Genomic DNA, 24,550 nt, shown 5'->3' with positions numbered 1-24,550 from the left:
ACTTAACGGAATAAAGAAAAATTAATAAAGAATACAATGGCTGACTTGACTGAGATCAAGTTGACTTAATCACCTCATTACAATTCCTAATATTGGGCTTTTAGATCTTATCTTTTTCCTTCTCCAGTCATGACAGTGATAGGAAAGTTGTCAATTGAGAAGGCTCAAAGAATACATACTTTTGAGAAGAATAACGTACTACACATTTACAAGGATGACGTAAGTAAAAAGTCACACCTATAGCCAGAACCCTAGGTTTCAACAACAAAAATTATTTTCTACGTTTTTGGGTATCCCTGACCAAATCCAGATACATTTGTACTTTTAAACCTAAAAAGTCCTTCTGCTTATGCTTAAATAAATTTTTCATAAGCCAATTTATCCCAGGACAAGCAGGCAGGTATTCTCACTAATGGGTGACGTGATCCAACGGAGCCCGATGCGGACGCCTCACAAGCAGTCTTGCTTGAAGAAACTTCGAAGTTTAGAGTTGCCCGCACCGTGCATGCGGGAGTGCCTTCCCGCCCAGCATGGGGCGCGTCTCCTCAGTTCTTACTTTTCCGCAGAGCCAAGCAGTCCGTCTTCGACTCTCTGCGTGAAGTTTTTTCACTTGTGCCTTCTAAAGTCCACGGTTTTGGGTTATTTTTCTCTTAATCGCTGATTTTCGTCATTCTTTATTGTTTTTTAAAAAAATTTCTTCCATCCGCTCGACCGGGCAGGCCACGTGGCCGCAGCCCCGCGGCTTCGATCTTGCGGCGGAGGTTTTCCGGCCTATTTCCCGGCCTATCACCGGTTTTAAAAAGTGTGCCAAGTGCCAGCGCACGATTTCGCTTACGGACCCTCATCGACGCTGTATTTGGTGTCTCGGGCTTCAACACCTTCCGAAATCGTGCCGGCCTTGCTCCACACTCACCGCACGTGCTTTCAAGCGTCGTTGCGTCTTGTGGGAGTTGCTATTCATGGAGTCCTCGACGGAGCCGTCCTCATCGAAGGGTCCTTTGCCTCCAACATCATCCACGGTTCTCCAGCCTCCCACCTCTGCGGCCCCGAGTCTCCTCAAGCCTGCGTCGTTTGTGCCGGCTCAGATTCCAGCGCCCGCTGCGATGCCTTCCTCTGTCTCGCCAGGTCAGGTAGCACAGCAGCCCATTCCATCGGTAGTGCTAAAAGTGCCCAAGGCGTCTAAGCTCAAGCACTCACACACTGCCCCTAAGGAGTGCGAAGCCCGTGCAGGTGATCCCATTGCTGATGCGGATCCATCCTTGCCGGCCTTGTTCCAGACCTTACTGGAGAAGCAATTCATTGAGCTCTTCACCACTATGGGGCCTAAACTTCTCTCCCAAATCCAGCCTGGGCACGCGGAGGCCTCCCACGAGGTCGAGCCGCCTCCAGTGCCTCAGCGGTACACACACTCTCTACAGGGAGCAGAGTCTCTGCGAGTGTCTAGTCTGGCATCGATGCATGCATCGCAAGGAGCAGAGTCTTTGCCCATGCCTCCGTTGGAACCAATTCACTCAATGCAAGGAGTAGAATCTTTGCGAGTGCCTCCATTGGAACCAATCCACTCGATGCAAGGAGCAGAGTCTTTGCGAGTGCCTCCGTTGGAACCGATTCACCCAATACAGGGACTCGAGCCTCTACGAGTACCTCGGGGCGATCCCAGCCAACCACCTCTGCTTCGATCAACTGCTTCCAGTTGATCCACTATCTGGGGCCTCAGCGAAGACCCACTCGCCTCGTCCATCGAGGCCGGTTTCCAAGCACAGTTCGCATCATCGATCGAGGCATTCATCCAAGCATCGAGGCCCGCAGTATCCCAGACTTCAAGAATAAATGGGATACCTATGTGGGATCACTGCGAGGGTCATACCAATGAATAGGGTCGCTAGGATATAGACTTAATAGAGCAGGTCAGTAGAGTTAAGGGGGCCAGTAGACTTAAAAGGGGGTCAATGGTATGGGCAGACTTGATGGGCTGTAGCCCTTATCTGCCGTCATCTTTCTATGTTTCTACCTCGCCTCATCGGAAGCAGCCTTTTCTGGAGTATTCCCCACCAGCTACTTCACCCCTTCCGATGCCAGAGCTCGAGGACACACTGGGGTCTTTATCACCACTACGATCCTCGTCCTAATTGGATCCAGAGGCCTCGACGTCCTCGAGTCCTTCTCGAGGCCCTGCTTTGGCCGACCAGCTGTCCTTCTCGTTCCTCCGGCAGATGGCAGCTGATTTGGTCATCCCCCGGGACACAGGGTCTAAATTTTCGAAGGAATATCTGGAGACTATGCACCTTCCTCAACCACCTGCTGAATCCATCAAGCTTCCTTTACACAAGTTGCTGGATCAGACCTTTGTGCAGTGCCTTGAAACACCTTATTCCATCCCCGCCATGCCGGGCAAGTTGGATGCCAGGTACCACACGGTGCACCATAAAGGGTTTGACGGTTCCCAACTCTCCCATCAATCCCTTTTGGTGGAATCCTCACTGAAGCGGTCTCACCCCTCCCAGGTCTACGCCACCGTTCCACCTAGTAGGGAGGGCAAGACCATGGACCGATTTGGCAGGAGAATTTACCAGAACTCCATGATGACTTCCAGAGTTCTGAATTACAACTTCCATTTCATCACATATTTTGAATTCTTCCTGTCTGTACTCCAGAAGTTCATGCCCTATCTGGACACCAGAGCACAGTTTGAATACCAGGAGGTTCTAGCCTCGTTGTCCCAGCTCCGGCTACAATTGATGCAGTCCTCCTAAGATGCCTTTGAACTATCGGCTCAGGCTACAGCATGCTCGGTGGCCATGCGCCGGCTGGCGTGGCTCAGGACCATAGACATGGACCCCAATCTTCAGCACAGACTCGCCAATGTGCCATGCGCTGGTACTGACCTCTTCGATGAGTCCATCGAGGCGGCGACCAAAAAGCTCTCGGACCGCGAGAAGTCTTTCCAGTCCATCCTATGTCCAAAGCCTAAGCCTGCTCTTTCTTGTCCATCACATCCACCGTTGATCTACCAGCGGTGTTACCCGCCTAAACAGGCTCCACTCATCCAGCAGCATGTGAAGAGGCAGCATCCCCAAAAGCAGCATCAGAAGCCTTAACCATCTACAGTCCCTAAGGCTCCTCAGCCCTTTTGATTGTCTCATAGAGGGCATAACATCTGTCGTTCTGCCGTTTTCAGTTGCTCCACCGATTGGAGGTCGTCTCTATCACTTTTACCACCGCAGTTGTTACCACCGACCTCTGGGTCCTTTCCATCGTCAAGGAGGGATACCCTCTTCAGTTCCATCAAGTTCCTCTGGAACACCCTCCAAGAGAGTATCCCTCCAACTTGACCCAGACTGCCCTTCTTCTTCAGGAAGCTCAGGCTTTGCTGCAGCTCAGGGCTGTCGAGCCAGTTCCTTTGACTCAACAGAACAAGGGTTTTTACTCCCGGTACTTCCTTGTTCCGAAGAAGACGGGCGATCTGCACACCATTTTGGATCTCAGGGTGCTCAACAAGTTTCTGGTCAAAGAAAAATTTTGCATGTTGACCCTGGCATTCCTATACCCCCTCATCGAGCAGAACGACTGGTTATGCTCTCTGGATCTCAAGGAGGCCTAAACTCACATTCCCATTCATCCGGCCTCACATCAATACCTCAGATTCAGGGTGGGACATCTTCATCTTCAATACCGAGTGCTTCTTTTCGGCCTGGCTTCCTCACCCAAAGTCTTCACCAAGTGCCTGGTAGTAGTGGCCGCAGCACTCAGGAACCATGGTCTCCAGGTGTTCCCCTACCTGGACGACTGGCTCATCAAGGATTCAACGTCTCAGGGAGTCGTCCTCACAACCCAGAAGACGATTTGGTTGCTGCAGCATCTGGGATTCGAGATAAACTTCCCAAAATCCCACCTTCAGCCTTCCCAGACTCTCCCCTTCATCAGAGCTGTCCTAGATACCACCCAACTCAGAACATTCCTCCCTCCTCCATGCCTGGAAGCTCTCCTCAACCTTTGTCACTCAGTGTCCTCTCACCCGTCCATCTCGGCGAGACACATGATGGTTCTTCTAGGCCACATGGCCTCTACAGTTCAAGTGACTCCTTTTGCCAGACTTCACCTCAGAATCCCTTAGTGGACCCTGGCATCTCAGTGGACGCAGGTGTCCGACCCTATGTCTTGACACATCCAGGTCACTCCTGCTCTGCAACTGTCTCTTCGTTGGTGGATGCTATCCTCCAATCTATCCAGAGGTTTACTGTTTCACACGCCCCAACATCAGAAAGTTCTCACGACCGACTCGTCGACTTATGCTTGGGGGGGCTCATCTGGACGGTCTCCGCACCCAGGGTTACTGGACCAGCTAGTGCCACATCAATCTCCTGGAACTCTGGGCGATTTTCAATGCTTTCAATGCCTTTCAGCATCTAATCCGCGACCAAGTTGTTCTCATTCGCACAGACAACCAAGTCGCCATGTACTATATCAACAAACAGGGAGGAACGGGATCGGCCTCCCTCTGCCAGGAAGCTCTGAAAGTGTGGGATTGGGCGATTTGCCACAACTCATTCCTCAAAGCTGTCTACATTCAAGGGGCGGACAATGCCTTAGCGGACAATTTGAGTCGTCTTCTGCAATCGCACGAATGGACTCTCCACTCCACGCCCCTTCATCAGATCTTCGCTCAGTGGGGAACGCCTCAGATAGACCTCTTTGCTGCCCCCTACAACTTCAAACTGCCTCAGTTCTGCTCCCGGATCTACACTCCTCAGCACCTCGAGGCAGATGCTTTTCTTCTGGACTGGACGAATCTCTTTCTATATGCGTTTCCTCCATTCCCTCTCATTCAAAAGACTCTAGTCAAGCTAAAGTCAGACCGGGCCACCATGATTCTGATTGCTCCACGGTGGCCCAGACAACCTTGGTACTCCCTTCTCCTTCAACTCAGCACCAGGGAGCCATACCCTCTACCTGTTTTTTCCTCACTACTTACACAACATCAGGGATCTCTGCTTCACCCCAACCTGCAGTCTCTACACCTGACAGCTTGTTTCCTCTCAGCATAACTCCTCTCCAGTTTTCTCAACCTGTGCGAGATGTCTTGGAAGCTTCATGGAAGCCTACCACTCGACAATGCTACCACCAAAAGTGAACCAGATTTTCTACTTGACGTTTTTCTCATCATCATGAGCCACAACACTCCTCCTTGTCTTCAGTTTTGGACTACCTTTTGCACCTTTCTCAGTCTGGCCTCAAGTTGACTTTGATACGGGTCCATCTCAGTGCATTTGCTGCTTTCCATCAGCCTCTGCAAGGGAAAACGCTCTCTGCTCATCCTGTGGTTTCCAGATTCATGAAAGGACTTTTTCATGTCAATCCTCCCCTAAAACCGCCTCCAGTGGTTTGGGACCTCAATGTGGTTCTCTCAGCTTATGAAACCTCCCTTTGAACCTCTCAACAAGGCTCATCTGAAGAATCTCACTTGGAAAGCTGTCTTCCTCATTGGCCTCACTTCTGCTAGATGAGTCAGTGAGCTCCAAGCCTTGGTGGCTGATCCACCCTTTACAGTGTTCCATCACGACAAGGTGGTCCTTTGCACCCATCCGAAATTCCTACCTAAAGTGGTCTCAGAATTTCACCTCAATCAATCCATCATGCTTCCAGTGTTTTTTCCGAAGCCTTATTCTCATCCTGGAGAATCGGCCCGTCATACTCTGGACTGTAAACGTGCTTTGGCTTTCTACTTGGAACGCACCAAACCACACAGATCTGCTCAACTTTTCATCTCCTTTGATCCGAACAAGTTGGGACGTCCTATCTCTAAGCGTACCATCTCCAACTGGATGGCGGCTTGTATCTCTTTCTGCTATGCCTAGGCTGGATTACCCCTTCACAGTAAAGTCACAGCCCATAAGGTCAGAGCAATGGCAGCTTCTGTGGCTTTCCTTAGATCTACTTCTATTGAGGAAATTTGTAAGGCTGCCACTTGATCCTCGGTTCATACCTTCACTTCTCATTATTGTCTGGATACTTTCTCCAGACGGGATGGACAGTTTGGCCAAACAGTTTTGCAAAATTTATTCTCCTAAATTGCCAACTCTCCCACTACCCCTTTGTGGTTAACTTGGAGGTCACCCATTAGTGAGAATACCTGCCTGCTTGTCCTGGGATAAAGCAATGTTACTTACCGTAACAGTTGTTATCGAGGGACAGCAGGCAGCTATTCTCACGTCCCACCCACCTCCCCTGGGTTGGCTTCTCTGCTAGCTATCTGAACTGAGGAGACACGCCCCGTGCTGGGCAGGAAGGCACTCGCGCATGCGCGTTGCGGGCGACTAAACTTTGAAGTTTCTTCAAGCAAGACTGCTTGTGAGGCGTCCGCATCGGGCTCCGTTGGATCACGTCACCCATTAGTGAGAATAGCTGCCTGCTGTCCCTGGATAACAACTGTTACGGTAAGTAATATTGCTTTTTATCCAGTGCCATTGCTACCGTCAATAACAATGTAGCCAGTATAATTATTTCACTTTTTTTTTTTTTAATGTTCAATAATTTTTATTGAGTTTTAAAAATAAAATATACATAACAAAAATCTTACAAAGAATATCATCTCAACTCAGTTAATACATTGTAGATATATAAATTCAAAGAAATCAACAATCATTATCACAATACAAACACGTTAAAGTACCTCCCAACATACCCTCCCCCTTCCCATCCCCCCTTCCCCATCCCATTTTCAAATATTACTAATAAATACTGCTTCACTTTCTGATTACAAATGTAATGAGTTCACTACAAAACTGCATGCTCTGACTAATAATTGCTGTATATAAGATTCCCAGGTCATCCAAAATTTACTGTATTTTATAAGCTGGGGAGGTTCGCCCTAGCTTCCATAATAAGAGCATGAAATGCTGCCCTCCGATGCCAAAATGAGGGTGGACTTTCTTCCAACTGATGTTGTAAAATACATTTTTGACCTATAATAAAGGATTTACATTCATTTTTTTAACTTCTAAGTTTATATCAGCCCTTTTGTTTAAATCCAGAGCCACTACTAATAATGACTTTAAATCACATGAAATCCTGTAAAAGCAACAGTCATAGCAGACATCAAAAATAAAACCATCAATATCATCCCAACCAATCAAAATGTCAGCCAGAACAAAGTATCCTATTAAAGACCAAAGGAACCTGAACTCAGCAGTTAAATTTCCCCAAAGTCCAATCAATTACCCAGGACTTGACCTATTTACAAAAAGATAATTATAGTATAAACCATATGTGTTTCAGACTATTGCATTTATGATTAATACTAGTTTATGATGTGCCTTATTTCAAGTTTTCTGTGTGATTTTATATGTACAGAACTGTTAGAGAGGTCAAAATCCGGTCACACGAAGCACGTATGCTTTGAAATGTCTTGCTTATCTGTTTGCAAATCATGCTTATACTGTATTCAGTGGTATTAACATGGTGTAACTGGAAATATCCAGGCTGGATGTTTCAAGATACATATGCTATTTGCTCATGCCACCTAGTTGTATAACTTTAAACACATTTTGTAGCTGTTAGGCTTAGAATACTCCAAATCCTGGTCCCTTGCACATATGTTCAACTGAATCTCTTTAAAAAAAGTACTTTATGGGGTTGACATTGAATTAGTATCAAATGTGGGTTCTTATTTTGTAAAACTTGATGGCAGCTAACCCATATCCATTCTGCCCAAAAAGATGGTCAAAGCTGCATCTGCCACTCTGTGCAAGCCACAGACACCCATGCTTAATCACTTGGTTGGCAAGCCTCTACCGTGCCAACCATATACTGTAGACAGCCAAACATTGAATATTAATTTTAATCGTTTTCAAAGTTAGCAGAAGGAAAATTATTCTGCTGGTTGCTTGACAGCCCGTTTGCAGTTTGAAATTTCACAAGATTTTAAAAATCTTATATAAAATCTTATAAAAATCTTATGCCCAAATTATAAGGGCATAAACCACCCAGCATTAGGGAAGGTAGTTCTAGATAGCTGATAACAGCAATGTGTCAGGAAAAGCATAAAGTTTGTGATATTCTCGTTGAGCAGGATGATCTGAAATGGCACCTTTGCATAGAAAGTGTTTTAATAGGTGGTGGTAGTTCAAGTGGATATGTTTCAATTTCTTAGGTCAGCCAATGAGGACCAGTGCTCCTCGTCCACCCAGCAACAGACCGGCCTGGGAAGGGTAAGATTGTTTTGCACGTGGAGCTTTCATTGAAACATCTGATCACACTGATAGCACTAAATGCCCCCCCTTAGTTTTTGGGGGGCTATTTCCTTGGTATTAACACCATGACAGTGGAACTTTGCTAGATGAAAGTCATACAGCTCATGCAGAGGGGAATTATTTGAGATTATGAAAGCTTGTAAAACTGTTTTTTTTACTAAAGCCTATTAGTTAAGGGTGTCTTAGACTGGATTGGACTAATGTGTAGTTTGTGGGAAGTAAGAGTGGGTCGGCTGGGAGATTTTATAAAGTGCAATTAAGACTTGTGTTGGTTGATATGGATTATGTTACGGGTATCAAGCAGTTTATTTAAAGGTATGAATAATAGGCTTGCTTTTCTGAAGTAAGCTATGAAAACTGTAAGATTGTTTATTGTACTACTACTATTATTTTCAGAGCACTGCCAGACATTTGTAGCGCTGTACAGACACATGAAGGAGAAGGTTCTTGCTTAAATGAGCTCACAATGTAGCCAGTCAAAACAAACAAAATGCCAGGGTAGGGGTTACAGTTAGTGGGGGATGGTTAGATTGCTGGCTTTGGGGAGTAGGGTTACGAGTTGAAGGCAGTCTCAAAAAGGTGGGTTTTCAGCCTACGTTTGAACAAGGGAAGCAGTGTGATGCACAAACTCAGATAGTTTATTCCAAGTATATGGGGCAGCAAGATGAAAGGAACAAAGTCTGGAACTGGCAGTGGAGGATGGATAAAAGCAACTTACCTGAGGAATGGAGTTCTCAGGGAGGCATTTGAGAGATACCAAGGGACTGCAGAATGAACACACTTATAGGTTACTAATAGCAGTTTGAATTATTTGCAAAGGCAGATAAGGAGCCAATGAACTGATTTGAGGACGTCAAGAACATGAGTGTAGTGAAGTTGGCAGAAGAGAAGTCATGCAGCATAGTTTTGCACAGATTGCAGAAGGAGAGGTGGTTCAATGGGAGACCTGTTAGAAGTAAATTGCAGTAGTCTAAGTTTGAGGTTGCGAGGGTATAGACAAGAGTCCAGGGTAGTGTGCTTAGAGAGGAAGGTGCAAATTTTGGTGATGTAGACATAGAAGCTTGTAAAAATGGAGGAGCGTTGGAAGTGTGTATTCATCCAGCGCTGGAAGTCGTTTGAGACTAAGATAAGTTTGCTCACTACCATAGTAAATTTAGAGGTTGAATTTGATATCACAAGCTTTTTGATATTTATGAACCTCTTTGCTGGCAATTTTATGTGGCATTGTTTGGATTAAGAGCTTCAGGAGAATTTCAAATGATTAAAGATTTGGATCTATAGACTGGGACTTGGAATAATTTTGTGTTGTAAGAGGTGTAATGATCCCTTAAATCACACAAGTCTGGCTGTCTTTTTAAGTGTTTGATCACTGATGATGATTTATTTAGTTTGACATGTGGTTGTTGTAACCCCCTATATTTTTAATATTACTTTTATAAAAAAATATTCTCACCTTATAATGTGGACTATTTTTATAGCAGTGGCAGACTTTAGCAGTCTGTTGGATGTGCATAGAAAATGAGAGAACATAAGAATAGCCTTACTGGGTCAGACCAATGGTCCATCAAGCCCAGTTGCCCGTTCTCACGGTGGCCAATCCAGGTCACTAGTACCTGGCCAAAACCCAAGGTGTAGCAATATTCCATGCTACCAATACAGAGCAAGCAGTGGTTTTCCCCCATGTCTTTCTCAATAACAGACTATGGACTTTTGCTCCAGGAACTTGTCCAAACCTTTCTTAAAACCAGGTTGGAGTCGAAAATGACTCCAAGGTTACGAGCAGAAGAGACAGGAATGATAACATTATTATTTACACAGAGAATGGAGGGAGCAGAGCAGAGGGCTTAGAAGGAAAGAGGAGCAGCTCAGTTTTGTACATATTGAGTTTCGTGTGGCAGTGGAACATTCAGGCAGCAAAGTCAGACAAAGGCTGAGACTTTTTTCTTGGATTTTTGATGAAATCTCAGGTATAGAGTGGTAGATCTGGGAATCATCAGCATATAGGTGATACTGGAAGCCATGGGAGGAAATCCAGGCACAGAGGGAAGAGGTGTAGAGAAAGCAGGGAAGAGGTCCTAAGACACAACCCTGAGGTACACCAACTGCTAGCAGAATAGCAGCAGAGGAGGATCTACCAGCGCATACACTGAAGATGTGATGGGAGAGGTAGGATGCAAACCAAGAGAGGACAGATTCATGGAATCCAAGTGAGGACAGTGTATCAAGGAGTAAGCAGTGGTTAAAAGTATCATAAGCAGCAGACGGATCCAGAAGGATTAGGATTGAGTAAAGGCCCTTGGATCTGGCCAGGAACAGGTCACTGCAGACTTTGGTAAGGGCAGTCTCAATAGAGGATCAATGGTTGGGCGAGATGAAAAGGAAGTCAAGGAAGCGACAGAGGACAGCATGCTCGGGTAGCTTGGATAGGAACAGAAGGGCGATAGTTGGAGGGATCCATTGAGGGTTTTTTGATAAGTGGCTTAGCCACCAAATGTTTAAAGGCATTGGGAATAGTTGCAGTGGAAATGGATAGGTTGAGGATAAGACAGCAGGAATAACAGTATGTGAGATGGTGTCAAGTTAAAGGAGTTGGAATAGGATCAAAAGTGACATATAGTGGGCTTGGCTGAGGACAGAATTTGTGCAGTTTCTTCCTTTGTAATTTTAGAGAAGAAAGAAAAGTCAGTGGGAGTTGAAGGAGGATCGAGAGGTTGGGACTGGGCAAGGGAAGGTGGATCAGGATGGGGAGGATTTGCGGGTTCCTCCTGAGTTTGGGCAAAGGAAGAAGGGATAGTGTGAAGGTCAGAAGAGTGGATGGGGAAAAGGGGAGAAAGATATGATTTTGCAGTGGATTCAAGGGCAATATTGTGAACCTTGTCATGGAAGTATTCAGCCATAGTCTGGATGAGAGAGAAAGGAGTCCAGTGTGGTAAAGAAATGGCAGAGGTTGGAAGAAAAGGAGTTAGTTAACTGGATGTAGTATTCTTGCTTGACCAGTGTAAGTGCAGAATTAAAGGAAATCAGCATAAGTTTAAAGTGTAGGAAGTCAGCATATGTGCAAGATTTAAGCCAGAGGCGCTTGGCAGAGCAGGTACAGGTACTTAAGTAGCAGTTACTGGGAGTAAGCCAAGGCCGAGATTTGGTACGCCTGACAGAAGGAGCAAGGGTGTGCAGAGCAGAGGAGAGAACAGTTATACAATGAGATAGCCTCATTGACAGGCATGGATAACATATCGTGTTTCCCCCATTATAGGACCTCCTCCTTTAGTAAGACACCCCCTTTTTTTCCCCACCTGGGAAATATAAGGCCCTCCCCCCCCCGAAAATAAGGCACTATTTGGCAAGCATGTCTTGGCGATCCAGAGTACTGGTACAGTACCGTATGCGTGGTCACACAACTTCCTGCTTCCGCTGTCCAGGAAAACAAGCCCAGGAACAGCCTCTGTACACCGAGGCCCTGATTCTCCAAAAGTGCGTCCCGATTTTAGGCAGCTGTAGACGTCCTACAGCTGTCTAATCAGCCAATCGAGATGCACGTTTCTTAAAAAAAAAATGCTCCCCAGGCAGGCCGCCCGGGAGAGGCGTCCTATACTAAACGCCGATTCTGTAACCGGCATCTTTAGAGAATCGGGTTAAATTAGACGCGGCCGCTATACTTATGGCAGCAAGGGATCTCCCTGCTGCAATATGTATAGCGGCCGCAGTTGTTGCGGCCGCCTGTCCCATCACCGACAGGAGAATGCCTAACTCCTCCTGTCGGAACCCCGAGCCCCCTCCCCCCCAAACTCGTAATCGCCGACAGGAGGATGCCCAACTCCTCCTGTAGGAACCCCGGAACCCCCTCCCCCCCAAACTCATAATCGCCGACAGGAGGATGCCCAATTCCTCTGTCGGAACCCCAGAACCCCCTCCCCCCCAAACTCGTAATCGCCGACAGGAGGATGCCCAACTCCTCCTGCCGGAAAGCCCAACAACCCCCCGCCCCAACTAATCTCCCTCCCCCAACTAACCTTTCAATGTTGGTCAGCTGGACGGGTCTTGCTGCCGTCCAGCCGACGGGTCTCCCTCGTGGAAATGAGACGGCACGCCCCTTCCCGGCCCATCCCCACTAAATCTAAGGCCTGATTGGCCCAGGCTAGGCACCTTGGCCAATCAGGCCTTAGGATTAGTGGGGATGGGCGGACCCGCTATGCCTAAGGCCTGATTGGTCCAGGCTTCTACAGCCTGGGCCAATCAGGCCTTAGATTTAGCGGGGATGGGCTGGGAAGGGGCGTGCCGTCTCATTTCCACGAGGCAGACCCGTCGGCTGGACGGCAGCAAGACCCGTCCAGCTGACCAACATTGAAAGGTTAGTTGGGGGAGGGAGATTAGTTGGGGCGGGGGGTCGTTGGGCTTTCCGGCAGGAGGAGTTGGGCATCCTCCTGTCGGTGATTACGAGTTTGGGGGGGAGGGGGTTTCGGGGTTCCGACAGGAGGAGTTGGGCATCCTCCTGTCGGCGATTACGAGTTTGGGGGGAGGGGGTTCCGACAGGAGAAGTTGGGCATCCTCCTGTCGGCGATTACGAGTTTGGGGGGGAGGGGGTTCCGGGGTTCCGACAGGAGGAGTTGGGCATCCTCCTGTCGGCGATTACGAGTTTGGGGGGGAGGGGGCTCGGGGTTCCGACAGGAGGAGTTAGGCATTCTCCTGTCAGTGATGGGACAGGCAGCCGCAACAACCGCGGCCGCTATACATATTGCAGCAGGGAGATCCCTTGCTGCCATAAGTATAGCGGCCACGTCTAATTTAACCTGATTCTCTAAAGACGCCGGTTACAGAATCGGCGTTTAGTATAGGACGCCTCTCCCGGGCGGCCTGCCTGGGGAGCATTTTTTTAAAAAAAACGTGCATCCCGATTGGCTGATTAGACAGCTGTAGGACGTCTACAGCTGCCTAAAATCGGGACGCACTTTTGGAGAATCAGGGCCTTAAATGTTTTTCTGGTTTGTGATACAGTTTTTTCTGGTTTGTGATGACCTGTACCATATACAGGTAATAAATGTCTTTTTTTCAGCAATAAATGTGTACTGTATTCTTCATGGAAAAATAAGACATCCCCCTGAAAATAAGACCTTGTGCATATTTTGGAGTTTTTAAAAATGTAAGACAGTGTCATATATTCGGGGAAACAGGGTAGTGGAGGCGACGTGAGGTGAAACAATGGTGGAGTGTGTGGAAGGATCGAGGACTTGAAGATTTTGAAACCTGTTGGTGATGACTGGGCATGATTGAGGTTATCAGATGATGGTCAGATATGGGGAGCAGTGAAATGGAGCAGTTAGAGAAGAAAAGATTGAGATAGTGGCCATGCCAGTGAGTAGGGGTAGTGGAGCATAGCTGGAAGTCAAATGAGGAGATTAAGGTAAGAAACTTAGAGACATAAGTGTTGGAGGGATCATCGGTGTGAATGTTAAAATCTCCAAGAAGGAGAGAGGGAGATGAATCAAGGAAGGAGTGAGGAAGGGGACTTTGGGGTGGGAGTGGGGATATAAAAGACTGCTATCCAAACAGGTAGAGAGGAGTGAATAGGTGGATGAAGAAAAGCGGTGCAATTGGGGTGGGAGAAAAAGTTGAAATCTGCAAGAAGGTGGGAGAAGAAGCCCAGTACTACTGCCTCAACCAGTAGGGCATGGTGTATGGGAGAAGTGGTAACTCATGTGGGAGCAGCAGCTGAAGTGGTGTCCTTAGGGCGAGTCCATGTCTCAGTGCAAGCTGTTTTAGATTCTTTAATTTGTAATTTTTCAATTTGTATTTCTTATTTCGTTACTTTTTATTCTTTAATTTTTTTTTTTAGATCTACATTTGGATTAAAATTTGGAATCATGATTAATTGTGCAATTAAAGGTATGCCATCTTCCCCCCCCCCCCACTGCAGCAGTCACAAGAAGCTGTAGTTAGGAGGAAAAAATAAATGACATACTTTTAATCATTATTTGTTTACAGTTTGTTTACTTAATAAACATACAGTATATGTATAAAATTTTATTCAAAATGTAGACCTAATAAATCATTATTTCTTCTGGGTACCCACCAGAGTTTTTCCACCTGATTCATAAGCAGCTATGAACTGTATCCACTAGCCCTGACTTAGATGTTTAAATGGCAGTGACTTTAAGAAACTTTCCATTTTCTGTTTGATGCTTTGACATCAGACGGACTGAAAGTTCACCATAGATAGTCATTAGACTAGGCAGAGTGAAAATACCAAGATCCTCAAGATTTTGCAAACCAAGTAACCATAAGATTGCTTTGAGGACAAGTTGCCCCTTTTACAGTACCTGTATGTGATCACAGTTAACATGAATCTGCTAGTTTAACTTTTTTCTTCTTAGTTCCAACAGAGGGCGTCAGCATAGTGAGCGTACACCAAGAACTCAAGCCCCAGTGTTGCCAGCATCTGCACCTGTATATGTACCTCCTCCTCCATTATTCCCTCCACCTCCCCATGGTCTCCCACTCCCTCCAGGTGTACCTCCACCTCAGTTTCCTCCTCAGTTTCCCCCAGGTCAGCCACCACCTGCTGGATACAATGTACCTCCTCCAGGCTACCCTCCAGCTCCTGCTAACATATCTACACCATGGGTCTCCCCAGCTGTACCCCAGGCGGGTATTTCAAACACCATCCCAGCACCAGCACAAGCACCACCTCTCTCCAGAGAAGAATTTTACAGAGAGCAGCGCAGACTCAAAGAAGAGTGAGTTTCTAATTAGGGCTTGTATCACAGTGCTTCTGAAAGAGAACACAGTAAACTGCTTCTGGGTTATGACGGGGTTTGCACTGTGGGTCTGATAAAGAGTTGCCAATTCTACCTTATGTATCCTTATCAAGGGAATTAACAGCACAGATAGCAGGGAGCTCCAGGTAATCATATGCGATGATCTCGGCATTATAGAACTGTGCAAAGGGACATTTATCTGAGCCAGAAGAATGTTAAGAGTGGAAACATGGGGGTTGTTAACAAGTGTGTAAAAAAAAAAAGTTGGCTCCCTACAGGTCATTAGTGAATTAGTGAGGGCTCACTGGAATATTGTGTCTGTAACTGGATTATAGAGTGAAAGGAGGTCTAGCAAAATGAGTAGAATCCAGAGAAAATAGAGAAGGAGGAATGTGCTAAACATCCAGATACCTCAGATGTTTAAATAGTGTGGCGGGAACAGTATGACATGAGGCTCAGGAGGGCTGGTAGAATAATAGCAACAATTAGGAGAGTGGGGCATCCTCATTAGGAAAGAAGTAAAGAGAGTGCCATTACCTGGAGCCTTGTAGCAAACTGGATGAGCCCAACAGTACTTTTCTGTTTTTAATCTGTGTCTGATTTGCTATTCACAGGGAAAAAAAGAAATCAAAGCTTGATGAGTTTACCAATGACTTTGCCAAGGAACTGATGGAATATAAAAAGATTCAGAAGGAACGCCGGCGATCCTTTTCTAGGTAATCCTCATACACTGCAGCTTTGTAATAAACACTAAAACGCATTTCAGATCATGCCAGTATCGTTACAGTTGTATTATGGGAATGGGACTTGTAATCTGCCTTTTTGTGGGTTACACATTCAGAGCAGTTTACATATATATATATACACAGGTACTTATTTTGTAGCCAGGATAAAGAAGGATTAAGTGACTTGCCCAGGGTCATAAGGAGCAGCACTGGGATTTGACCCTGTAACCACAGGGTGCTGAGGCAACAGCTCCATCACTAGGCCACTCATCACCTATAGGCATATTGTAAGCTGAAAGGTCATTTTGGCTAACTTATGTTTAGATACTGGTTTTTAAGCAGTGTATTGCCAAATACTGTTTTCACATCCTGTCTTAATGTTTGGGTTACAGTTCTTGGGCTGGCCCAGGATGTTCTTGTTTGTGCGAGGTCCTAGTTACAATTAACCTGGCACATGTTGTTTGCTTTGCAGCAGAGTGACATATGTCAAATGAAGCAGCTAGACATCACCTATGCAATCAGGCATTCCAGTTAAAATCTGACAGGGAGATGCCCAGTAAGATTTACAGTGTATATACAGAGCATTCCTAAGCAGACATTAAAAACCCAGGAGAAAATTATTTGAAATTTTGTTTGGTTTCCTTTTTTCTTTTTAGATCCAAATCACCATATAGTGGCTCTACTTACTCTAAAAGTTCCTATTCCTACTCCAAATCACGATCTGGCTCCTCACGCTCACGCTCTTACTCTCGATCCTTCAGCCGCTCCCGCTCCCGTTCCTATTCAAGATCACCACCTTATCCAAGAAAAGGCAGAGGGAAAAATCGAAACTATCGTTCAAGATCACGGTCCCATGGCTATCACCGGTCAAGATCAAGGTCACCTCCTTACAGAAGATATCATTCACGCTCCAGATCTCCACTATATCGAGCTCCATCTCCAAACAAACGCAGTGTACCCCCAGGGGAGAATGAGAGAGAGTACTTTAATCAGTTCAGAGAGGCTCCACCCTATGAAATGAAAGCTTACTTTGGGAGACCAAATGAGTTTCGAGATCCTTATGACAAGGAGCGCCTCAGAGACTGGGAAAAATACAGAGAGTGGTATGAGTATTACAAGAATTATGGTTCAGGAAACCAGCCCAGACCACGGTCACCAGTGAGCAGAGAGAACTTTTCTCCAGACCGTTTTGGCCCACCTCCAACCAGGCGAGACAATTCCCCTTATGTACGGGGTCGGCGAGAGGAATATAGCAGTGGGCAAGCCCTCCGAAATCGCAATCTTGGTGGTGGAAACTTCCAAGAAAAACCTCCAAACAGAGAGAGCCACCCTGTGAAAGATGCTCTCAAATCAAAAGACAAAGATGCTGAGAATCCAGTGGGGGATGGGAAAGGGAACAAGCATAAAAAACATAGAAAGAGAAGAAAGGGTGAGGAAAGTGAAAGCTTCCCCTGTTCAGACTCGTTAGAAAATGCAAGGAAACAGAGAGATTTGACTGGGGAGGAGAATAAGAATGACTCTGTCCTCATGCCTCAGAATAAGGATGATGCCACTCCTGTAAGAGATGAGCCCATGGAAGCGGAAGCAGTTTCTTTAAAACCAATGTCTGAAAAGGAGAAAAAAGAGAAACTGAAAGCAAAAACAGACAAGACTAAACGCAAGACAGAAGGAGGTGTCCTCAAGAAGGAGAATGTTGCAAAATCTACACGTGTGGCTCAAGAGAAACTGTCTGAAGCTGATCCTGAAAAGTCCCCACGTACTGAGCCACCTCTGAAAAAGGCAAAAGAGGAGTCACAGAAGGGTGAAAACATCAAACAAGAAGATAAAGTAGCACCTGTCCCTCGCAAAGTTCATCTCAAAACCACAAAAGAGCAAGATTCCAAACCAGCAAAAGAAGAAAAAGTGAAGAAAGAAATGAAAGCTGAAAAACCCCTCAAGGAAGAAAAGTCAAAGAAGACTACTGAGAAAAGCAAGACTACTGACCCCAAATCAGAGAAAAGGAAAAGAAAAGAGGAGAAAGTCCTGGAGGATCCTGAACATTCAGCAGTGAAGCTTCTCAAAGCAGAAACTGGTGAACCAGGGAAGGCCTTACCAAAGGGAAATTCAGAGTCTGATAGCATAAAATCAGAGAAGTCCCTTGAAAATGAAAAGAACAGCTCTGCCACTGCCCCTGCAAAAAAAATCAAACTGAATAGAGAGATGGGGAAAAAAATAGTGAGCGGAGAAAGTGTAGCCATGACAGAAGTAGCAACTGGTAAACCAGAAGCAAGTGCCACAAAAGTGAAACAAGACAAAGGGAAAGGAAAAATGAGGCGGAAAGTGCATGCAGCCGATGGATCCAGCTCTACACTGGTAGATTACACCAGGTGAGAATTCTAATCTTCCATGGCTAGTGACAGCCAGGCTCTGTCTGCAGCTTTACTTCTGTGTGCTTGAAAGTAGGTCTTATTGCACAGTTGCAGATCTATTATTCGAGCCAAGTAGTTGCTTCATGCTTTTGTCAGTTTATTCACATGGAATCATATATAATAATTTGTATTTATAGTAGAGGCTGACCAAATTTGGATTTGCCACCAAAACCAACCCAAAATCCAGGTTTGGGTTCTGGCAAAAATGCCTGTGTATTTTTGGAGATAACCCAAAACTGTAGCCCTGTCGAAGGCAACCTCCTTCCACACACCCTGAAAAAAACCACACACTCCTCTTCGGGCCTACCTTATAAAGGCCCTAGTCTTGTGATGTCTTCGGGGCAGGAGCATCCCCAGTTACTCTTGTCCCCATCAGCTGCGCTGAAAAATGGCCGCAACTTCCTGCTCAGCCTCATAAGACTGTCGTAAGAGTTCAAGGCTGCTATTGGAATTGGGAATGACCTGAGCAGCAGCGACTTGGTCCTGCTCAGGCCTTTCCCATTTCCAAAATGGCGGCTGTGACATCCCGTGGCAGTCTTGCGAATTTGCTGTTGGAAGTCACGGCTGCCATTTGTTCAGCAGAGCCAATGGGCAGGAGCAACTGGGGATGCTCCTGCCCTGAAGACATCACCAGCCCACTAGGGCCTTTACAAGGGCCTTTAAGGAAAGGGGAAGGAGTATAGTGTGATAGGCAGCCCAAGAGGGGAGTAGGACCAGACTGGTTTCAGTTACAGTTTTGACCAAAACCGAGCCACAGATTTTGGCTACGGATTGTTTCTGCCACAACCAAAATAGCCAGGTATAGTTGGCCTCTAATTTATAGACTGCTATTCAATGCTTAGTTCAAGGCTGTTTGCAACATTTTTATCAAGTACAAAAAGTCCTTTACTCAAATAGCTTATGATCTAAGTAAACACCCAAAATAGTGAAAGGAGAGTGGTTTGCTCAGGGTCAAAATAATAATAATAATAACTTTATTTTTGTATACCGCCATACCCCGAAGAGTTCTAGGCGGTTCACATTAGTTAGAGAAAGATTACAAGTGGTTACATATCAAATTGAACATAGTGTTGCAAACAGTAAGGAGGGAGTAGTTACAAGAGGTTACATATCAAAATGATCGTAGGGTTACGAACAGCAAGGAGAGGAGGGGGAGGGGGAGGGGAGAAGATCAGACGGGGGGGGGCTATTAAAGGGGCATTAAGGGTCTTGGTTTCGAAATAGGTGAGTTTTGAGCAGTTTTCTAAAGTCAAGGTAGTTGTAGGCCTTGAGGGAGTCTTAATAGGAGAAGCAGAATTTGAGTGTCTAATTTTCAGCTCATAGGCCATGTAGACAAAATTTCTTTAGGTATTCTTTCTGCAGAGCTGCTAATCCGTTGTCAGCATACAACAGCAGCAATTTTTTCTAAAGCTATTGTCTTCTCAAATATGTATGTCTTTGACAGACACACAAAACTGCCTTCGTTTCTGAAGATCTTGCAGCCATGATGCCACCTGTGAATCCATTGACAGCTTTTCTGTGCTTGGTGGGATCCAAGACAGGGCCAGGTTTTCATATGTCCCATAGCCACAACGGTGTGGAGGTGATACAGTGACTCATACAGAATCTTTCAGCTAAATATAGTTATTCTTAGGACAAGCAGGCAGCATATTCTCACATGTGGGTGATGTCATCCATGGAGCCCAGTACAGACGGTGCAGAATACTGTCACTTTAAATTTTTTTTACTTCTCAAGATTGCCCATACCACACATGTGCCCATACAGCACATGTGATGTTGGATTTTGGGAGCTTAGAAGCTGTGTTCTTTGGAGTTAATCCAAAGTGCATCAAACTCATGTTTATTTTCTTCAGTATTTTACTTTATTTTTTATTTCTTGCTCCCTTTTCAAAATAATTTTATTTCTTCCACTTTTTATTTATGGAACTTCAGCCCCTATCCAGCCTGTTTTCAGGCCAGGAGCGTCAAATCATTTTTGGTCACCAATCTACTTGACCTCCAGGGACCATTGAGTCTTTCGATCATGCATCGGCAGTGTTTCCCCCCTCCCCCCATGTCAAAGCCGTCTAGTGGTATTAAGTGGTGCACTCTGTGCAGCAAGACCACATTGTTTTCAGTGTTTTGGTCCTGCTCACTGTCCACTGTCTTGTAAGCATTGCTCTTCACTTCAAAAAGATCATAAAGTCAAAACAGGTCCAGTTCAACAAACTTTTTCCATTGACTTCAGGAGCATTGATGGCACTGAGAATGTCTGCAACTTCTGATGCAGATACGCATAAAACTTCTCTGGCATCGAAGACAGTACTGACTTCAACACTTCACTCGGCATTGGCATCCTTGCTATCAGGGTCATTCATCAAAAAAGCTGAAAAGCATAAACATGCACCATGAACGCACTCCCAAGTGTTGGTGCACTGAGGCACACTCCTCCTTTACAGATTGTCTCCTCAAAGGCATGCCTCATCAAAGTCACTAACGCCTAGACACCCTTTGGCACCTACTGTACCAACCACTGCGGTACTGGTGACCTCTGCAGGAGCAGATAAAAGAGATTTTAATAGGAGAATTGGCTAACAAGCTACAGTCACAAGCAGCTGAAAGCCCTGCAATGATGCAACCAGTATCAGCCCAGCCCAAGTATCGACCTATATGGGCCTCGAGGACCAGGTCTTGCACCCCCTATTGACATCAGTCAAGATCGAGGAAAACATCCAGATATCAAGGTACTTTTTCAATATCAGATCATCACTAAAAAAGATCTAGAAATACCTCTCGTCACTCTCCTTGATGTTATAGTTGGTATACACCCTCGACTAAGCATCATTCTCAACACAGTCCATCTCGATACTTCCTCTGGATGCCAGGAGCTCTCAGCTGACGAGTCATATAGGATCTCTTCAGACCCTTCTCCTCCACCATATAGAAGGAGATCATCACTGGATAGTCTCTCATTTACCAAGTTTATGACAGATGGGTCAAGATTTGACATTCAAACTTGAGTCAGAATCTGAACCCAGAGTTGGATTATGAGCAAATTCCAAGAGATTGTCTCAAGCTCCCATTTCACAATTTAATGAAGGACACCATGTTGCGAAATTTCTGTGCTCCAAGGAAACTGGATTCTCTACAGGGTTCAGTGCTGCACTGCAGCTCCAGCACCATCCTCTGGGTCAGACCAATGATCCATCAAGCCCAGTAGCCCATTCTCTTGGTGGCCAATACAGGTCACTAGTACCTGGCCAAAACCCAGAAGGCCCTGATAAGGAAAGGCCGCAAAGCAGCCTGTTTAGATTGCTGCCGTCCCAACGCTGCTCTGGAGGGAGGTATGTAGGGCTCACGGTCGGCGGGGTTTGGATGGGAGGGAAGGATGGAGGGCCAACAGGGGTTCAGCTGCGTGGCCGGTAGCGGCAAGGCTTCAGCTGCACAAGGAATGGGAGGGAGGGAAGGATGGAAGCTGGACAAGGGTTCAGCTGCACAAGGGATGGGAGGGAAGGAAGGAAGGATAGAAGCTGGGCAAGGGTTCTGCTGCACAGGGGGATGGGATAGATAGAAAGATGCTCTTGGTCCAGCTCCTCTGCCAAATTTAAGAACCCATTGTGACCCACGAGTCAAAATGTTTGCCCATCCCTGTTCTAGACAGAAGTATATTCCATCCACTTCCTCCAAGGCTCCAACACAGAGACGGTCTAGGCAGCAGAGGCCCCAAAAGACCCAACTTCAGTCTCAGCAGAAAATCCAGCAGTCATTTTGACTTTCTCATAGAGAGGCTGGCGAGCATCCAACAACCGTCTCCTTGGATTCTTTCAATTGGAGGTCTTCTATCATCATTGGGCCCATATCACATCAGACACCCAGATCCTACAGGTTATGAGATGAGGTTATGCTCTCCACCTCTGAAAACTACCTCCAAACTATCCTTCAAAAGAGTCGTCTTTCAACTCCCAACTATTCTCCTTAATCAAGAACTCTCAGCCCTCTTCTAACTCAATGTCATCGAGAAAGTACCTCTGCAGGAGAAGGGTTGAAGGTTCTATTCCAAATATGGTAAGAAAGTAGATGACGGCAGATAAAGACCCGAATGGTCCATCAAGTCTGCCCAACCTGAATCAATTTAAATTTTTTAATTTTTTCTTCTTAGCTATTTCTGGGCAAGAATTCAAAGCTTTACCCGGTACTGTGCTTGGATTCCAACTGCCAAAATCTCTGTTAAGACTTACTCCAGCCCTCCCAGCCATTGAAGCCTTCCCCAGCCCATCCTCCACCAAACGGCCATATACAGATACAGACCGTGCAGTACTGGCCTTAGTTCAATATTTAATAATATTTTCTGATTCTAAATCCTCTGTGTTCATCCCACGCTTCTTTGAACTCAGTCACAGTTTTACTCTCCACCACCTCTCTCGGGAGCGATTTCCAGGCATCCACTACCTCTCCGTAAATTAGAATTTCCTAACATTGCCCCTGAATCTACCATCCCTCAACCTCAAATTATGTCCTCTGGTTTTACCATTTTCCTTTCTCTGGAAAAGATTTTGTTATACGTTAATACCCTTCAAGTATTTCAACGTCTGAATCATATCTCCCCTGTCTCTCCTTTCCTCTAGGGTATACATATTCAGGGCTTCCAGTCTCTCCTCATACGTCTTCTGGCGCAAGCCTCCTATCATTTTCGTCGCCCTCCTCTGGACCGCCTCAAATCTTCTTACATCCTTCGCCAGATACGGTCTCCAAAACTGAACAAAATACTCCAAGTGGGGCCTTACCAATGACCTGTACAGGGGTATCAACACCTTCTTCCTTCTACTGATTACGCCTCTCTTTATACAGCCCAGCATCCTTCTGGCAGCAGCCACTGCCTTGTCACACTGTTTTTTCGCCTTTAGATCTTCGGACACTATCAACCCAAGGTCCCTCTCCCCGTCCGTGCATATCAGCTTCTCTCCTCCAAGCATATACGGTTCCTTCCTATTATTAATCCCCAAATGCATTACTCTGCATTTCTTTGCATTGAATTTTAGTTGCCAGGCATTAGACCATTCCTCTAACTTATGCAGATCCTTTTTCATATTTTCCACTTCCTCTTCGGTGTCTACTCTTACAAATCTTGGTATCATCTGCAAAAAGGCACACTTTTCCTTCTAACCCTTCAGCAATGTCACTCACAAACATATTGAACAGGATTGGCCCCAGCACCGAACCCTGAGGGACTCCACTACTCACCTTTCCTTCCTTCGAGCGACTTCCATTAACCACCACCCTCTGGCATCTGTCCGACAGCCAGTTTCTGACCCAGTTGCGGGCAAGATGGTAGAAGCACTGATAAAGGACAGCATCTGTGAGCACATTGAAAAAAATGGGCTGATGAAAGCGAGCCAACATGGCTTCTGCAAGAGAAGATCGTGCCAAACAAACCTACTGCACTTCTTTGAGGGGGTAAACAGTCAGTTGGACAAAGGGGAACCCGTAGACATCATTTACCTCGACTTCAAAAAGGTCTTTGACAAGGTACCCCATGAGCGGCTACTTAGGAAGCTGTGGAACCACGGGGTGGAAGGTTACGTGCGCAGATGGGTCAAACACTGGTTGGCAGGCAGAGGGTTGGAGTGAAGGGTCATTACTTGAGCTGGAGGAAGGTCACGAGTGGGGTTCTGCAGGGGTCTGTACTCGGACCGCTGCTGTTAAATGTATTTATCAATGACCTGGAAACGGGGACGAAGTGTGAAGTTATCAAATTTGCGGATGACACTAAACTCTGTAGAAGGGTTAGAAATGCGGAAGAGTGTGAGGACCTACAAAGGGACCTAAGCAAACTGGAGGAGTGGGCGAATAAATGACAGATGGACTTCAATGTGGGGAAATGCAAGGTCATGCATTTAGGGAGAACAAACCGATGTTCAGCTACCAAATGGGGGGATTAGTGTTAGAGAGAAGTAGCCTTGAAAGAGATTTGGACACAACAACGAAGTCAACAGCACAATGCGCAGCAGCCGCGAAGAAGGCAAACAGAATGTTGGGTATTATTAAGAAGGGTATCACGATCAGAACGAGAGAAGTCATACTGCCGTTGTATCGGGCAATGGTGCGCCCGCATCTGGAGTACTTTGTTCAGTATTGGTCACCGTACCTTAAGAAGGATATGGCAATACTTGAGAGGGTCCAGAGGAGAGCGACACGAATGATTAAGAGCATGGAAAACCTTTCATACACTGAAAGATTGGAGAGACTGGGGCTCTTCTCCCTGGAAAAGCGGAGACTCAGAGGAGACATGATAGAGACCTACAAGATCATGAAGGGCATAGAGAGAGTAGAGAGGGACAGATTCTTCAAAACATAAAAGAACAAGAGGGCATTCGGAAAAGTTGGAAGGAGACAGATTCAGAACGAATGCTAGGAAGTTTTTCTTTACCCAGCGTGTG

General features: G+C 46.0%; 1 protein-coding gene across 1 annotated transcript in view; it reads left to right on the top strand.

Moving 5' to 3' along the window:
- The window catches only part of RBBP6 (RB binding protein 6, ubiquitin ligase), a 219,240-nt gene that overhangs the window by 170,808 nt on the left and 23,882 nt on the right, over nucleotides 1-24,550 (top strand). Inside the window, exons 13-16 of the mRNA XM_033962792.1 lie at nucleotides 8,150-8,207; nucleotides 14,618-14,980; nucleotides 15,616-15,717; nucleotides 16,383-18,092. Coding sequence (XP_033818683.1) covers nucleotides 8,150-8,207; nucleotides 14,618-14,980; nucleotides 15,616-15,717; nucleotides 16,383-18,092 — 2,233 coding nt within the window. The remainder of the gene's footprint in view (nucleotides 1-8,149; nucleotides 8,208-14,617; nucleotides 14,981-15,615; nucleotides 15,718-16,382; nucleotides 18,093-24,550) is intronic.

Source organism: Geotrypetes seraphini, chromosome 11 (genome assembly GCF_902459505.1).
Source record: "Geotrypetes seraphini chromosome 11, aGeoSer1.1, whole genome shotgun sequence".
Classification (NCBI taxonomy): domain Eukaryota; kingdom Metazoa; phylum Chordata; class Amphibia; order Gymnophiona; family Dermophiidae; genus Geotrypetes; species Geotrypetes seraphini.
Note: the sequence above shows the minus strand (reverse complement) of the source record. Positions and strands in the feature narration are given on the sequence as shown.